Source organism: Notothenia rossii, assembly GCF_949606895.1.
Source record: "Notothenia rossii genome assembly, chromosome: 6".
In the NCBI taxonomy this organism is placed as follows: Eukaryota; Metazoa; Chordata; class Actinopteri; order Perciformes; family Nototheniidae; genus Notothenia; species Notothenia rossii.
In genome coordinates, this window is record NC_136909.1 from 75,020,222 (window position 1) to 75,037,840 (window position 17,619).

The 17,619-nt window shown below is 39.7% G+C and overlaps 2 protein-coding genes across 10 annotated transcripts in view; one reads left to right on the forward strand and one right to left on the reverse strand.

Annotated features, from left to right (window-relative positions):
• Positions 1-6,287, reverse strand: part of zcchc24 (zinc finger, CCHC domain containing 24) — a 31,616-nt gene extending 25,329 nt beyond the window's left edge. For 6 of the 7 annotated variants that reach the window (XM_079688360.1, XM_079688357.1, XM_079688356.1 and 3 more), the window contains exons 1-2: positions 5,784-6,287; positions 1,966-2,166 (exon numbers count right to left, since the gene is read on the reverse strand). In XM_079688360.1, the coding sequence (XP_079544486.1) occupies positions 1,966-2,166; positions 5,784-6,023 (441 nt within the window). In that variant the 5' untranslated portion in view covers positions 6,024-6,287. The remainder of the gene's footprint in view (positions 1-1,965; positions 2,167-5,783) is intronic. The other variant, XM_079688359.1, reaches the window with a different exon arrangement.
• Positions 6,288-7,563: 1,276 nt separating this feature from the next.
• On the forward strand, positions 7,564-16,700 carry anxa11a (annexin A11a). 3 transcript variants are annotated; one of them, XM_079688352.1, is made up of 15 exons: positions 7,564-7,717; positions 9,684-9,986; positions 10,483-10,565; positions 11,151-11,543; positions 11,668-11,755; positions 12,194-12,288; positions 12,605-12,718; positions 12,951-13,041; positions 13,561-13,640; positions 13,763-13,819; positions 13,953-14,046; positions 14,163-14,258; positions 15,567-15,625; positions 15,732-15,854; positions 15,980-16,700. In XM_079688352.1, the coding sequence occupies exons 2-15, from the start codon at positions 9,686-9,688 to the stop codon at positions 16,037-16,039; spliced, it is 1,734 nt and encodes a 577-aa protein (XP_079544478.1). In that variant the 5' UTR covers positions 7,564-7,717; positions 9,684-9,685; the 3' UTR covers positions 16,040-16,700. The 3 variants fall into 3 exon arrangements, with proteins under 3 accessions (XP_079544478.1, XP_079544477.1, XP_079544479.1); XM_079688351.1 differs by having other exon boundaries at positions 7,565-7,717; positions 9,616-9,986; XM_079688353.1 differs by having other exon boundaries at positions 7,565-7,717; positions 9,616-9,986; positions 11,298-11,543.
• The last annotated feature ends 919 nt before the right edge of the window (positions 16,701-17,619 follow it).

A 17,619-nucleotide genomic window follows, 5' to 3' on the forward strand; every position in this document is an offset into this window, starting at 1 on the left:
TACCGCGATTTTTAAAAAATAATAATTTTTAAAAAAAATATTTTTTTTTTTAAACACTTTTTTTTTTTTAAACCTTTATTTAACCAGGTGGTCCCATTGAGATCATCGATCTCTTTTTCAAGAGAGACCTGTCCAACATGGCAGCAAGTAGGTTACAACATGAAAATAAAACAACAGATAACACAAAAGGACATCGTATTTACAGGGCTACATTTACACACCTAGAGACATTGACAAGTACCAACCATATAGTTATATCTCGCCATGTCAATAAGCCTGGCGTTAGACTTTTTCGCTGTCCGTCATTTTGACAGACAGGATCGTAAAATATCCGTCATAATCCCTTATTACCCGTCGGGTCTGAACAGTTCACGATAGAGCATGCTCGTGAACTGTCAACGGGGGGTGGGGGGGGGGGCGGTGTTATGCCGTGTGTGCATGCACCTCGCGGGACGCGCACAGCGTGAAGCAAAACCTCCCAGACATGTATTGATCTGTACGGCAAAGTACGGTTTGGGAACTATATCATTTCCTTTTGGAGGGCATGCATAACACGGCATAACACCAGAGCCTCGCTGCGGGGAAACGTTGGCGCTGTTCCGAGTTTGTTCTAATCTGTCAAAATGACAGACTGCTTTCAGATTTTTCCGTCATTGTTAAATAAAATATTCGGTTAACGCGACCACTGGTGTCCCAGCAACATCAGTACCAAGCGAGAGAGTTGTTTCCATAGCAGGGGATATTGTAAATGCCCAAACACCCCAGCTTATAAATACCTGGAAATGTGGACATTCTCATATTCCTAAAAACCTGTCTGATGATGCTGAGTGAGTGACTAGTGAGTTTGAGTTGAGTTACTTGAAAAACTAAAGTGAAACTTGATTTATTTTATTGCAGGGTCTGATTATTAAATGTCCTTGTTTATTTGTGAGATGCAGTGGCATAAAGAAAATGCTTACTTTGTTTGGTAGTACCAGTAGGTACAAAAACACTGGTTTTCTTGTTCCAGTCTGTTACTGTCACTTTGTTTTTGACACTTTAAAATACTGCTATCCTACAAAAAGGCTGTAAAAATCAGATTTATTATGTAATAAAGAAATATTTTCCGAATAAAAAAATGTTTTATTGAAAAAAAAAAAATTATGATTTTTTTTTTCTTCCCTTTATTATTCAATATCGCGATAAATACCGTACCGTGGACTTGTTATCGCGATATTATCGTACCGTGAGTTTTTGGTATCGTTACATCCCTAGTTCCTACTATGAAATCAGACCACTTCCAGGCCTTAGTCCCATCCATGGAGTTTTCCTTTTACGAGGCACTATATAACATCACAGTGACAGATACACCACAGCAATTTCATAGTCCATCCCTTCCCCAACAACTCCACAACAAAATATCACTTTACTGATGCTGATGTTACAGTGCACAAAGATTTCCCTAGTTCATATCTAGCTAGCTAAAGATAGCTGTGATTCTGTACATTAATACATCTTCAGCACCATGTCACAAAAGACACTCTGTATTTGTTTGTGTCTTTTGATTTCTTAAAAACATGCTGACTCGGCTCACATGATGCACCAACGCCAAGCCAGACAGTTTGACCTTTGACCTTGAAACTAACCGGACAAGTTTATTCATCACAGTTATAACTTGTAGTATAATTCTGTGGCAGTTAAGATGCACATAAGCACACACACTCACACTCTCACACACACACACACACTCACATGACTACAGAAGACAGAGGCCAGCCTGTTTAACAAGTAGGTCAGATCAGAGAGAGAGAGAGAGAGAGAGAGAGACATTGGCTGCAGCAAGCACAGCATTTAGTGCCATTATTGGCTTTTCTAAACCAACTGAAAAGACACTGAAGAAGTCTAAAGTCACACAGTTATGCAATGTAAGCTATTTGTGTCACATTAAGAATAGATTATTCAAAATGTGTGTGTTTTGAGTCTCACCTGAGGGCAGTCTTTGATGTAATGGCCTTTGTTGAAGCACAGGTGGCATAAGTAGTTGGGTGGGGGTCTTTTGTTTGGTTTCCTTGGCTCTGAAGAAAGGGAAAGGTCTGAGAAATGATCCGTCAGGGTGTTGAGTCCATCCACGATGTTGTTAAGGGAGCCATAGGGTGACACATTCTTATATACGTTGTTGTTTAAGGCCTAAAAAAAAAAGAAAAACAGCAAAAAAGGTTCAGTTTTAATATTGTATTCTCCATATATTTTTCTCTTTAATTTGCCATGAATAACATATTCTCTCAAGGTATATTCATAATCAATCCACATAGAATTCCTTGCTCTCAGTTTCATAGTCTGACTTGTTGACATACATAATACACTGAGAACATTAACACATACATGATAATATCAACATCAAATGTTGCATCTGGTTTTGTATTGGAGTGTTCAAAATGTACACATTAATCCCCAATTTCCTTTGGCATGGTCTCTGTCTTATTTTCTGGTGCACCCAAAAATGAAGAAAAAAAAGGGGTCCCTGCAAGATCATTTCTCTCATTAAATTCAGAACATCTGGCGAGAGGCCCAGCTGTGCTCATGAGCTGGAAAAGTACTGAGCATGTCCACAGAGAAAGACAGGACTTTACAGAGGATGACTCATTGTAAACAAGATGGGAGGCATGTTTCCTCGCCAGCCTGTGGAACATCAGCAATGTCACCATGCACTGTTGGCGGTAAACTAGCCATGGTCAGTGTTTGTAGTCTGCTCGGAGCCACAGGGAGCAGTGTGGCATGCCACAGGGCCCAGTGAATTCATAGAAGATGCCCTCTGAATATTAATAACAGGGAAAGCATTTCCAGCAGTTCCTTATTTCCTTTCTCATTCGTATCCTCCTTTGTTGAAATGTTACCACGAACAACAGGCAGGAATTGACTTCAGTGTGAAATTATGTGGATTTTAGCGCAGGCATTTTCATTTGTAGATGGTCAGGATGCTCTAAATGGTCATCTGCCATGACATTTAATAGTTTAAATGCAATAAGGACAAATATTTGAAACACCCTCAACAAGTAGAAACATCTCTGAGTACATAAACATGATTAACTGAACTCTTCATCGTCAGCTGACGGATATGTCTTTTTTTCAGTCACAGTTTTATGTCTGGGAAATAATGTTACTGTAGATGTTCAATGTTGCACAGCGCAGAAACCTTAGACTTGGCAACTTGGCCAGGGCTGAACGCCAAATCTTTATCTGCGGGCTGTGAGATTGTGTTGCAAACCAGCTCCAGCTTTAAAACTCATGTTCATTTATTTCATGTAGTCGTCATAAATCATGCATAACGGCTCGTAGTTTCTCAAGTTTTCCATCTGCCATGTGTTTCAGCTCAGTGTATTACTGTGTTATCTCTCCTTGTGGACATGTGCATGTTTTTGTTTTTGCTAAACTTAATTCTTAGTGCAGGTTGTAAAGTTATTTCAACAAATATAAAACAGAACACTTTGCTAACTTAGTCTTCCTCATATTTCTTCAGTTTGGCTTAAAACCTTCTACTGTCAGCCCAGAGGAAACTGATTTCACACACATCTGCTAATGGTGGGTTTGTTTATTTTGTGTGTGTGTGTGTGTGTGTGTGTGTGTGTGTGTGTGTGTGTGTGTGTGTGTGTGTGTGTGTGTGTGTGTGTGTGTGTGTGTGTGTGTGTGTGTGTGTGTGTGTGTGTGTGTGTGTGTGTGTGTGTGTGTGTGTGTGTGTGTGTGTGTGTGTGTGTGTGTGTGTGAAAAAGTGAGTGAATGAGTAAGTGACTTAGTGAGTGAGTGAGAGACTCAGCAGGAGGTTGTGTGTGTATATGTGTGGCGATGGATGTGAATGTATGCAGTGGCCTGGACGATGAGGACTTAACTGGTATCATTAGCATTCACTGGGGCTGTGAATTGGTGTATTAACCAAAATAATCTAGCAGCAAAAGATATGGAAACTTTCAGTCAAACAATATCTGTATTCAATCGCTTTTATATCAAGATGTAGGGAAGAAAACACTTTTTATACAGTTTTGATCATAGCCAAGAAGTTGTGTTGGAAACTGAATGCTTCCATTAACATGATTGGTATCAAATTGGTACCATTGGTATTGGTATCACTTTAAGGACACTGGTACTGAACTGCAGTGTCACACATACACTGGGTACTGGTGTCTCGTGCTGATTTGAGGTATAATACATCCCACAGGAAATGACTACAGGGTTAGATTAATCCAGAATAAATACACATGTTGATAAGTCACATTTAAGAATGCGTCTTCATAGGAGAAAGAAATATCTGCTTTCAGACTGTGGTACGCACAATTGATTTGTGTGAGTTTCAGATCAACAACCAATTATTCTATTATAATTTAAGTGGACTGTTGTGTGATCCTTCACTGCAAAAACAACCATTCTGCATTAGTCATCTCATCATCAAATCTCTGCAGAGGTTTATTTTACTTGGCTTAGCATGTAAAGTAAGTTGCAAAATACCCCCACCCCTTAAACCGTTTCCAGACTGTACGTCTTCCCTCAGTTTGAAACACTTATACTACTCATGCGGATTGAATGGCATTACACAATTGCGTGTAATGTATAATGTGCACACCCAATTTTCAGAGGACTGTTTCATGTTAAATAACTTCAAAGGGCCTCTATGGTTACCACCATAATAATGGACACTACTCTAGAAGGTGAATACACCATCCATCTACTTCTTCTGTTTCCTGCAGTTTCCAACACATAGCGTCAAAGTAACATAGATCTAAGGAACTGAACTAAAGTCTATTCAACACACTGGGAGGCTTGCTTTAAAGTCTTTACACTGCCATTTGGCCCACAGTATGTGCTTGTTTTCCTGTGTGCTGTATGTATGTATGTGTGGGTGTGGCGATGGGGCTCCTTTCTGCACAGTATGGTCTGCAGTATCAGGTTAGCCCGATGCATACATTATCTGCATGTTTGCCCCTAAAATTACACTGCACTACAAAAATAGTCAAAATGTAAACAAGGATGGATTTTGTTTGCACAACCTGGTCTATTTGAAGGAGAGAGGCAGCAGACCTCAGCAGGAGGCTGCAGTGGCCTTCTCTCACCAGACAGAGGCGTGCAGGGCAGTCTATTTCCATCTGTCCCTCTTTACCTCTCTGATCACACACATATCTGATTAAAACATAGTTTTGCTCAACAGCTTTCCCTTAAGGTTCAACCGTAATTCATCTGAATTATTCAATAACATCTTAGGGACAAGGAATTGAATTCTGTATACTTAGAAACCTTGTTGTGATATTTAGCTATTTCACTTTTTATTTATAGATCAAGCTTTAATAAGTTTCAATTGATTCCAAACAATCCTATAATATTCCTGCAATTAAAGTATAACTAATGAATCAGTACGTTTATAGAGACACTGTGTACTGATAAGGCCAACCTCTTATGGAATCATGATGTTCATATTTCCCTCATTTATAATAATATTACAGTGGGCTCTTCTTAAGCCAAGCTTTTTCTTGTGAAAGAATGACAATACAGTACTTATTAAGAATCGAATACATTATTTTATATGTTTAAACAATAAACAAAAGGCCCTGAAATGTTAATTAAATAAGATTCATTTAATTGTTGTCTATGTTAGAAATGTCATGGCGGTTTAGTGTATCCTACCAGAATAGCCCATACTGTATGTTAAAACATTTGCTGCACAGTCAACAGATCACGCGGTTGCTTGCGATAGATTAGTCAATTCAACCAAAATCTCACAAACTTTAATAACTCCAGATATGTATGCATGCATGTTTCACCTCATTGCGCTGCAGCTGAAAGAAGTTGTTGAGATAGTTGGAGTTCAGGGACGAGCTCAGCTCCGCCGCTGCGGGAGTCTTGCTGAAACTGAGATCCGGGTGGGAAGAGTTGGGTTCGGGTCTGAATGCGTCAAAGGCGCTGGTCTGGTGGGGGTCTTGTAAGGAAAGATAGACCCAGTTGAGAAGTTGCGCAGGCTGGTACACGGAGGCACTCGTGTCTATGGCAGACAACAAGCTCATCTTTCAATTCAAATGGCTAAACTGGATTTTCCACCGCTGATTCTTGGACAGGTCTCAACTCTTTTGCCGTCTTTGCTTTTCGTTCCCCGGCAGATGGCAAGTGCTCCTTTTTTATCCCCGTAAAGGGCCCTGTCCTCCTCACGCCGGGAGCCTCGTCCCAGTTAGATGTTACTCAAAAGTCATTGCGCTAACATGTCAGTATAAAAAGTTTTCCCCTGCTCCCCATGGTCAGCTATCTGCCTTTATTGCAGCGGGGCAGAGAGAGGCTGTTTGAATATGTAATGAGGACGGCTCTACGTCACAGAGCACGCAGACCAATCAGCGATTAGTTCGGATGAATATTCACGACCAGCCCACTGGATGAGACAAATGGTTCATCTGGCTCTTCTAGACATTAAATCCATCAGATATTTTCACCAAGGTTAATATACTCTGCCAACTTAGCCAATGAAACTAAACAATTGTAATACATAATTAAACATAATCATAATTTTCAGCCTTATGATGCCATGTAGGCTACTAGTAACCTAGTACGGTTCCGATACGGTACTAATAACATTTGTTTGTCGGTGTTGGGAGGAGAGGGGATGATAGGTGTTTTGTTTATTTATGGTTAGAAGTGATAGACACCTTACTACTATTTGGAGTGTCCCTGTGACTTATGCTAATTTAGTAAAGGCTTAACATTAGGTAAACAGTGTTTCTCCCATAGCTCATTCAATTCCAAATTCTGTCAGAAAAGTTGATCAGCCGTCTGCAAAATAATGGAACAAAATAAAGAAATGGATCATTCGTGAGTAAGGCACATACTATTAGAAAATGCTAATAATAATTTAACACCAGGCCCCGGCCTCTTTATTGAGCGCCTCGCATACTCCAAGACACCCGCTAGGTGACAGTTTATACACTTTATTGGTAGAAACCGAGGTAGTGTGGAGAAAACCTTTAGACTGGCTCCCTCTTGTGTCAAATGTATTTCACACACACAGACAGCACAGTTGTGTAATTCCTAACTGAAGTGTGTACAGCTTCCTTGTTTTTTTACTCAAGGGTTACTCAGTTTCCTTCTTATGATCAGTGACAGATAAAGATATCCCTTCCTCATTAGTGTTGATAGGTTATGATCACAGCCAAGTCACAATAACCAGTCACAATGCATTTAATAAAATCATTAAAACGTGTTTTTATCTACTTTTACTTTCTTTAAAGCGTTTAGTATAATTGTGAATAAAAGGGCTGATACAAATTGATTTTATGATTATTATCGGTTTAATTTGCAGAGCCCCCTCCGTAAATTAAACCAATATATCATGTATCCCTTTATATAATCTGATTGTTAATCATTCGTAAATGTGGATCAGTAGACCTAAAGACCATCATGTTAGTGGTAATTCATTTGACAACATGCCTGTGAAATAAAATACCTATTGTGAACATATAGGTGAGGTCGGTCTGTCACATTTTCCATCATGCCATTGATGGCCAGGTATGTATGGTTAACTCATATTTGTTATTGTCACATGGTGGTGACAGGACAGCTGTATGTGTCACTGCTGTAGTGTGACGGTCAGACATCTGGCTGGGTTCTTTAAATGGAAACTCTGAGTCCCACCCACAGCAGTCAAGTACAGACAGAACTGAAGCTGCTTAATAGAGAGCTACGTCCTCCAGGAAGAGACTGCAAGCAGACTAAAGTAAGTGCTAAAATCCAACAACTATTCAGGCCGAGCTAGAATGGTAAATGATATAGGCCTATTAGCTTACATTACAAGTTATGTGTGGATAAGTGGGAACTATTTTTGTAATCGTTTTGTAGTCGTTGCTCTGTTGTTTTCGGCGCTGTCGTTAGCCTACCAATGCATAGTTACCAGTGTCTTTAACCATTTAAGCTTACACAATCCTCGTCTTCCTTTTGCTCCAGTGTGCTGCTTTAATATCGACAGCTTATTTATGCTTAACCAGCTAGCTAGGTTAGCTTAGTTACAGCTCAGAGCACTGCAGATACAGCCACATTATGTAAATTGATTGAAGATTAGTAGGCTACAGGCCTGAAGCCCGCGTTGTAAAAGCTAGCGTTCGGTTAAAAACGAAAGTTGTGTAAGTGTTACACACAAGCCAGATTAATGTCTGTTTTCCATTGACTAATTATTCTATTGACTGTTTAGCATATTGTTAAACTATCTGTGCAGTGTTCTCACTACCCCAGTAAATTAATCAGTCATTAATGTTTCGCCGATCTTTAAAAAAAAAAACGGAGTAAACTTGACACACCCTGCAATAAAACACAATGGAGCAAGATGGTACGATTAGCTAAAGACACTGTCTTAACACACATTTGGAAGGTATTATTGCCCCATATTGTGGACTTTGGTTATTTTTAACACATTTTACCCCAAAACTTTACAATTCTTTACTCCCTAAGCAATTAACATTATGGCTGTTGCCTACATTGGTGTTAAGATTCGCACGTGCATTGTGTTTCTGTAAAGCCACAGCTTCTCACAGTTTGAAGCGCTCCGCGCTGTAGTGGAAATGCGCTATAATGCGAGATGTTTTCACCTGAACAGCAAGGAAATGGGTTGTGTTAAACCTGAACCATCTGACCCTAAAGAAGTGAAACTATGTGTTGTGACCAAATGTGTTTCAGAAAGGCACTAGATTTAGGGCATAAGGATGAATGGGTTAAAAACAACACTCAAGCTGTCTCTATATTGACATATTTTTCCTACAAGAATCTGAAAGTAGGAAATATAATACGTTATTTATTTGCTGAACCTTAAAAGCTTTTATCTTATTGAATTGGACATTGTATTTCATAGGTTCCCTGCTCTGTGTGCCTATTCAAACACAGCCATGTCTGTTTCTGTGTCCATAAAATGCAAAGCAGAGGAACTGTGAACCTGTTAAGTCAGTCTTACCATGGAACAAGTAGGCATACTGGAGCAAGGGCATTTCATGTTAGGCTAAAACCAAAAAGAAAGTTTCCTCACCAACCCACCACTAAACAAATACTGTCTATGACCCAATGGCCCTGGAACCAACTGTTTGCAATTATTTGGATTGATTACAGTGACACTTCAGAACGTTGCTACATAAAAAAAAAAAGACTGGGGAGTGCAGACATGTTTTTAATACAGAATCAAGAAACACGTAGAACAGACTAGTATTGTCCTTCTAAAATGAATTTATGCCGGCTCTATATTTTTAAATCGTATTATAGAATTGCCCCAGCTCTGGAAAATTCAGATTGTTTCCGCCTTGTCAAAGAATAAATTTAAGGAGGGTTTGGTTTAGAGCTGGGTGAATTTTTAAACTCTCTTTCTGCTATGTCATTGTACTAAGGGTGTCATTTTTGGTAAACAGGACTAAACACACATGACAGTGTACTGAGAAACGGCTAAGGTTAACAGAATGAATTGACCTTGTCATGAAGTCAGCATTGTTTGACTTGGACATCTAAGGCAAGACACTTTGGAAGCCCTAAAAAGAGCAACTCACAGATGCTGACTTTCTAAAGAGAAACTACCAACTAAAAAGGAAATCTTCCCACAAATTAACAGCATTGTTCTCTTTCTTTCTGTCCTACCAACAGATAAAAACACATATTATTTGGTCATCTTTGGCAGACCTTTGATTGACAGTCCACTTTTATTCCTAAAGCCATGAGCTACCCTGGATACCCCCCTCAGGCCGGCGGTTACCCACCACAGCCTGGGGCTTACCCTTCACAACCTGGTGCTTACCCACCTCAGCCTGGAGCTTACCCACCCCAAGCTGGAGGCTACCCACCGCAGGCTGGTGGTTACCCTCCTCAACAGCCTGGTGGTTACCCTCCTCAACAACCTGGTGGTTACCCTCCTCAGCAGCCGGGTGGCTATCCTCCTCAGCAGCCTGGTGGCTACCCTCCGCAGGCTGGAGGCTACCCACCACAAGCTGGAGGCTACCCACAGGCCCCCCCTCAAGGTAAGCTATTGTGCTGCTTATGATAAAGTAAGATTTCAAAATGTGGGAAATGTGTTAGCCAAAGCTGCCTACTTTCTCATCTAGCAGATAATCACAATAGAGGATTTATATATACTTGTAGAAGAGCGAAAATTAGTAAAACAGAGAGTTAAGGTATTTTGTAGCCTATCATAGAAAGGGGCAGTCAGTAATCTCGTGTTTTTAGGCCACAGGCATCATGAGACCTATAGTTAAAAGAGTGGAATTTTTTCCGCCAAAAACAAACCAATGTCTTCGTTGCTAGGTGAAGCAATTCCCACAGTCAGTCCCTCACATAGTACTCCCATTCTCTGTCTTGTTCCTTTTCACCTACACGTTAACTAGTTGGGTCACGAGAAAAAGGAAGTTCCACTAAGAGCAGTCCTTCCTGTCTAGTATTCTAAATTATATCAGGCATGTAGTCGCACAATGCGTCCTAAACTCTTCTGAACAGCTCTGTCTTTGTTGTGTGCTGCAGGCAGCTGGGGCGGGGGCCCTGCTGGTGGATACCCCTCCATTGGTCTTGGCAACTTATCCAACCCTGGATACAACCCTGGCATGGTGAGTTTAGCCTTAAAAAACCTTCTTCCAATTTTCTTTTGAAATATGTGTATGATGCAACATCATCAGATTATTGCGTTGAATATCCCAGTAATAATTAGTTACACAGCTATTCATGGAATATCACAGACTTTCACTTTGTGGTAAGATTTTTCCAAAACATTGTCTTCTTTAAACCCTCAGCATCGCCATTTTCTCTGTCAGCTTCTCTTTCCGCATGAGAAAAACTGTCATTTACTTAATTCATTTTAAACCTATCAATCTAATCTAATTTGCATTCCTTTTCTTTTCTGAGTCATTGTCTTGTTTATAATTATATGTTAACATGCATTTCCATCCTATTATATAACATGGCCACACTTTTTTTGGATACTTTGATAACTGGAAAAAGTTTCAAACATGAGGACATTATCCAAAGTTTTTCCTCTGAAGTAAGAGGCGTTATTATTCGATCAATTGTATAAATATAATAAATGCATCTAAATCTAATCTAAAAAAGGTGTGACCGGCTATCTCTGCTTTGCATTAATGAATCTTCAAACGTCTGTACACATTTTATGCGATGCCAATCTTTCTAAATCACAGGCCCACCAGACCCCTATAAGCATGGGGGGTTTTACTCCAAACCCATCCATGTACGCCCAAGCCCCCGGGGGGTACCCACCTGCTGCTCAGCCCAGCGGGTATGGTGCCCCCGCCCCTAACCAACAGTCATATGGCCTGTACCCACAGCCAGGAGGAGGCATGCAACACCCCCAAAGCCAAGGGATGGGCTACCCTGGTCAGCCTGGTCAGCCTGGCCAGCCTGGCCAGCCAATGCCCGGGTACCCTGGTGCACCCCAACCCAACCAACCCATGCCAGGGTATGGAGGAGCACCAGCACCTTCACCAGGTTACCCAAAGGCCCCTTCACCAAATCCATCCATGCCAGCTTACGGAGGAGGAGGAGGAGTCATGCCAATAGCTCCACCTATCAATGTAAGACACACTGAAAGCAAAAAAGTAAACATCTATCTTTGTATAGATCTCTGTAACAAAATGTTATGCCAAAATGCATTTTTCATTTTTTGTTAAATAACATGTCACTGTGTTGTTACATCAGAGAGGATTCAGGGGAACAATCAAGGATTTCCCTGGAGCTGACCCACTCAGAGACTCAGAGGTGCTGAGGAAAGCCATGAAGGGCTTTGGTGAGTGCTATGGACAGAGCTTAATAATATCCTCCAGGTTCTGGATGTTGTCCATTTGGGAAGTGGTGTTCTATCTATATTTAACTTTGTGCTGACTTATTTAATTATTTTGAAAACTGACCAGTAGGAAACTGTATATTCACACCTATCACAATTGTAATCACAGTTTTTCTTTTTTCTTACTTAAAAACAATTACAGCTCTTTCTGCCTTAATGCACATTTCTGTGAAGGGACAAAGATACTATAGAAACAGTGTGAGAACAATAAAGTTGTCAAAGCATTGCATTGACTGTTAGCTTACAAAGACTTCCATGAGGCGAGGACAGCCTATATTTCCATTCCCATTGCTTTGGGTATTTATCAAATTTTTGAAATTGGATATTTAGATATGTTTCTTTGTCTGTTTCTGATTTGAAACTGCGGTCCCATCTACCCAGGTACTGACGAGCAAGCCATCATCGAATTACTGGGGAATCGCTCCAACAGGCAGCGTGTGCCTTTGCTCCGATCCTACAAAACTGCCTATGGCAAGGTAACACTCTTATGCCTAATGATACGTCTATCTGTTGCTAATGTGATGCCATTTTTCTACAAGAGTTTATTTACTTTGGAAAAAACCCAGTTGTTTTCAAAACAAACACATTTCCTCAATACATGATGACATGTGGCTCAGTGTGGATTTCCTAGCAGAGTGTGGTGGTGACGAAGAGACAACAGGTGCTGGGACTGCCAGTGAAACGGAGGATTGGATGTCCTCAGAGCTCATTATAGCTCATAGCTTCTTGCTGTTTTTCACATCAGCAGTTAATGATGGTTTTGAGTTATACTTACCAAGTTTCCATTTTCAGGATCTGGTCAAGGACCTGCATTCAGAGCTGTCTGGAGACTTTAGGAAGCTGGTCATGATCACGCTGAAGACCCCCGCTGAGTTGGATGCTTCTGAGCTCCACAGTGCCATCAAGGTACATTCTTAGGAACACAACTCATTTCTCAGCACATTCTTATCGTCAAAGTCAAATGATTTATATTTCTTGTTATTATGTCATTTGCATTGTAGAGCCTTTTTTTAAAGTATGTATATATGTTACATTCTTATACAGTAAAGTAAATACATCTATTAGTAGTAGTTTTATGTAAGGATTTCAACAAAAAGGGCCAAGATGAGGTTTTTAGGTTGTTATTGTTTCCTAACAGGGAGCCGGAACCGACGAAGCCTGTCTGATAGAGATCTTGTCTTCTCGCTCCAACGCTGAAATTAAGGAGATAAACCGCATTTACAAACAGGGTAAGATGCCTCGGGGCTGTTGTGATCTCCTTTATCCCACGGTGCCACAACACTGTTTTGGAAATGTTATTCCTTTAGTAGATAATCTCTGTCTATCTTAATGTGGGTACAAACACAACATTTGTAAACTGTAAATGTTAAGCAAAGAATCTGTCTCACCTAAAGTCAATAAGGACTAGTTTCTATAGTCTTTTATGAATTAGTTTTATGATTTTATGTATTTGTTTCATCTGTGTTGTTTGCTGTTATGCTAATGTAATGGTCATTCTATCTTCAGTATTTGCCTGACAAGCTGCTAGCTCTTGTTTTAAATTCATCTTAATTCTTTATTAATCCAGTGTTATAATGGCTGTTTCATATTTGAAGCTATAAAAAATAGCTATTTCAGAAATTTCAGTCAACAAATATAACATTAATGATCAGCCTTCAAAGGTTACTAACTTGAACCAACAGTATGTATTTGTTTTGAACATGTTTTTGTTTGTTAAATTGTGCCATTTATCTTTGCTGCCATTTCAGAAAACAAGAAGACACTGGAGGATTCCATCAGTGGGGATACTTCCGGACACTTCCGCAGGCTCCTGATCTCCCTTGCTCAGGTATGGATATTATATATATATATATATATATATATATGATTTATATATAGATTACTATTCTAAATATCTCTCAGGAACTACTGTCCCATTTGCTTATTACTATGCTTTCCTTAATGTTGCAGGGTAATCGTGACGAACGTGAGCATGTCGACCTCTCTCTGGCTAAACAAGATGCTCAGGTATGATCCACTTCACTCATTCATATTTTAAGTTTGGTGATTTATCTGCGCCTTGGTAGGTCTCATATTACTTTTACCTTGACAAATTGATTGATGCAACGTATTGATCTGTTCACATCATTTCTCCTTATAGTCTCTGTATGCTGCTGGAGAAAACAAGCTGGGAACAGATGAGTCCAAGTTTAATGCCATTTTGTGTGCAAGGAGCAAACCTCATCTCAGAGCAGGTATTCTCTATGGAGACATATTAATAAGCATCATCTAAATGAGTATCATGCCACAAATGCAACTGTAGTGCCTTGTAGCAGTTTTACTGATTGTGTGTATGTGTGTGTGTGTGTAGTGTTTATGGAGTACCAGAAGATGTGTGGCAGAGATATAGAGAAGAGCATCGAAAGGGAGATGTCCGGAGACCTTGAGAGTGGCATGTTGGCAGTGGGTAAGGATACACACACACACACACACACACACACACACACACACACACACACACACACACACACACACACACACACACACACACACACACACACACACACACACACACACACACACACACACACACACACACCTTTTCAAGGATATCCTTAGATGGGATACACCCAGATAACGTGAGAGTCACAATCTGTGCTGCATAATTATGTAATGACGTGTGTCCACAGTACATGTTTGACGTACAATTGAACCATTCAGACATTTCCATTGTCATTGTGTTACCTGTTGTTGTTGTTGTTCAGTTATGTTAATTCATCTTTGAATAAGGTGTTCTGGCAAATGGATAATCTCCTTTTCCCCCTTATGTTGCCAACAATTATCAGATATATGGTACAGTATTCTGTTTTAGATGTGTTTGATGTGAATCTTTCCTATCGTGTGCAATTCCATCTGTCCATACGTTTTCACTTTGAAGTGGTTTGACGTGCAGTGTGGAATGTTTGCCATTGGTTTTGATGCTGTGTTTTATTTCAGTCCTCTGAACAATGTTTTCATTTCTTATTTGCATTTCTTTCAAAATAAAATGTGCCTTTTTATAGCTGCATTACTCATTTGGCTTTTTGAAGGCACACAAATCCCATCTAGAAACAAACTGAAAAAAGCAACCCTGACCTAACATCAACTATTTTTATAGCTAATATTAAGCAGACATAGGGCAACATTATGACCCCTGTGTTTACCATATTTCCTTCCACATGATCAATCATGTATTCACTCTCCTTTTTACCTCTGTTTTAGTCCCTACCAAAAGAGAAATACATTGACATTTGAATGCTAGATATTTTACCTTCTCCCTTGAGTTGCTTACATTTCCTGTTTTCCATTCAGTGTTGGACAGGTAGTGTGTAAACAGCTGCTGCCTGCTGCTAGCAGTGGGGTAGTATGTTATTGAGAATGTGTAGACTCAACCAGTAGGTTCATGTGCCTCAAACAGGCTTAGAAGCTCAGTAGATAATCTTCTATAGGTTCGTCCTTGTGAGTGACACACCCTTAAGAGAGTTACAATATATGACATTTTCATGAACGCTGCTTTAAATGTTGCCCTCCTGTTATATTTTCATGGTGTGTGAGCATACGTTTTATTTCTCATAGTTCACTTTTCCGACTTACCTTGCAGTGATTGTAAGAAGTTGCTCTTTCATAATATTAATAATAATTAAGGGTTTATTATTAAAAAAGAAGGACACAGAGAATAAATTAATGTGAACACTTTACTGCTTGTGTTGATAATAAATAACTATTTGTGTTTCAGTGAAGTGTATTAAGCACACACCTGCCTACTTCGCTGAGAGACTTTACAAGGCCATGAAGGTGAATATCCCTTTTTTTGCTTGATAAATATAATTAGATTAGTGTAGCATTATATTTAATTTACCTCCCTCTCATTGTATGTGTGTGTGTGTGTGCTTTTTTTCAGGGAGCTGGGACCAAAGACACAACCCTGATCCGGATCATGGTCACCCGTTCTGAGGTCGACATGCTGGATATCCGTCAGGAGTACGTGAAAAACTACGGCAAGTCGCTGTACACGCACATCTCTGTAAGTATCTTCATCATTATATATTCTGTTTAGTACATATAGCCACATGGATGATTTAGAAGCAACATTTGTTTTTTTGGGACAAATATCTAAATGATTTACTGACAAATGTGTTTTATTGACAGGGAGACACATCAGGAGACTACAAGAAGCTCCTACTGAAGTTCTGCGGCGGCAGTGACTGAAAAGGAAACAGTGACTACTACATTATAGAAATGCTCTATAAATATCAGTTTCTTGCCTTATCTATATGCACATGCCGCAAACCTGCATGCCATGCCAGTACTCTCAATGCAATGTTTACTTTTTTTCAAGAGCCACATATATATATATTGCTACATATTGTTTTTTTCTATATACAGTATGCCAAAAAGGTCTTTATATTTTTTCACTTGTGATATCTTTGCTGGATATTTGTGTTGAATATGCATGGCCATATGATAGAATTGAAAGAGATTAAATTAGATTTTTTTCAGAGCTATATATTTTTAAGATATTTTATATCAATTTGCCAATATGATCAGATAACTAAATCTGACACGTTTATCAGCTAATTGTCAGGCTTCAGCAATGCTGAATTAGGTAGCAGACATAGAATATATTGCAGCTAAGTGCCAAAGTTGTCTGTCAATGTTTGCAATTATGTTGTCCCTTCTATATTTGTTATTTTCTTTGTTAATCACAATTGGCTTTATATGCAAATATGTCATGTGTATGGTTTATCTTTTTTTAAGCATGTAAAACTTAAGCTTTGCATTTCATCAGTTGTTGGTGATTTTATGTTCATGAGTCTCAGAAAATAAAGGTTGAGAACCTGCGCCGAAAGGGTTTGAGGTTCATCCATCACATGAACTTCATACAAATGTTTTAATTTAAGAATACAACAAACAACATGGCCAGTCCTATATTTATCCTCTGGTTCACAAGCAAACAAATCCTTAAGTGCAATAAAAAAAGTGTTTATCAGTTGACTTATTAACCAATAGTAATATCCTTAAACTGTGACAACCCGTTTTTTAATGCACTGACATTGTTAGCACTTGGTAATAGACTCAGTTCACCACTAGAGGGCAGTAATGTCCTAATCCAACCCCAACAGCTACACCAAAAGTGGGAATTTCTTTTTTTTTAAATTGGGCCAGATTAGCCTTTTTTGAAGATCGCAGTGTTGAAAGGGGGAGACAGAGGGGATGACATGCGTACATGGTTCCAGACCGGATTCGAACCTGGGTCCTGCGCATGGGAACTGAGTCCCTATACATGGGCCAGCTCTACCATGGTGAGCTATATGGCGGCCCCAAAAGTGGGAATTTCAACAAGAAAAGCTCTTAAATATGCTCAGTGTGAAGAATATTGATCCTAATAGGATGGCATCAGTTCAATAAGCATGATCACAATTTAGTTTGAATTAGTACAGGCAACATAATACACAATGTCTTTATTCTCCAACACTTAAATACAGTGCATTGTACACAATCAATACACATCCATCATTTCTCTTTCCTCGAGGGGTGAGAGGTCAGTATGGCTGCACATGGAGCTCTCCCTGGCTTATTACGTGCTGTTGGCTTCACTTAAAATGCTGTTGACCACTTGACTCTAGAGATGTGGCTCTGCGCTCGGCTGGCTACAGTGGTGTGTGTAAGTCAACTGCACTACGATCAATAACTCTGTGGAGTGAGGAGGGGGAGGCCCGTCCTATTGATGGCTTCCATAAAGCTGCCTTGGCAATATTAAACAAGTCTAGCTTTTCTACAGCCATGCT

Coding starts and splice junctions, on each gene's coding strand:
- anxa11a (XM_079688352.1), top strand. CDS start 9,686: ATGAGCTACCCTGGATACCCCCCTCAGGCCGGCGGTTACCCACCACAG. Junction 13,820..13,952: donor TGGCTAAACAAGATGCTCAG/GTATGATCCACT, acceptor TTCTCCTTATAG/TCTCTGTATGCTGCTGGAGA. Junction 15,626..15,731: donor GACTTTACAAGGCCATGAAG/GTGAATATCCCT, acceptor GCTTTTTTTCAG/GGAGCTGGGACCAAAGACAC.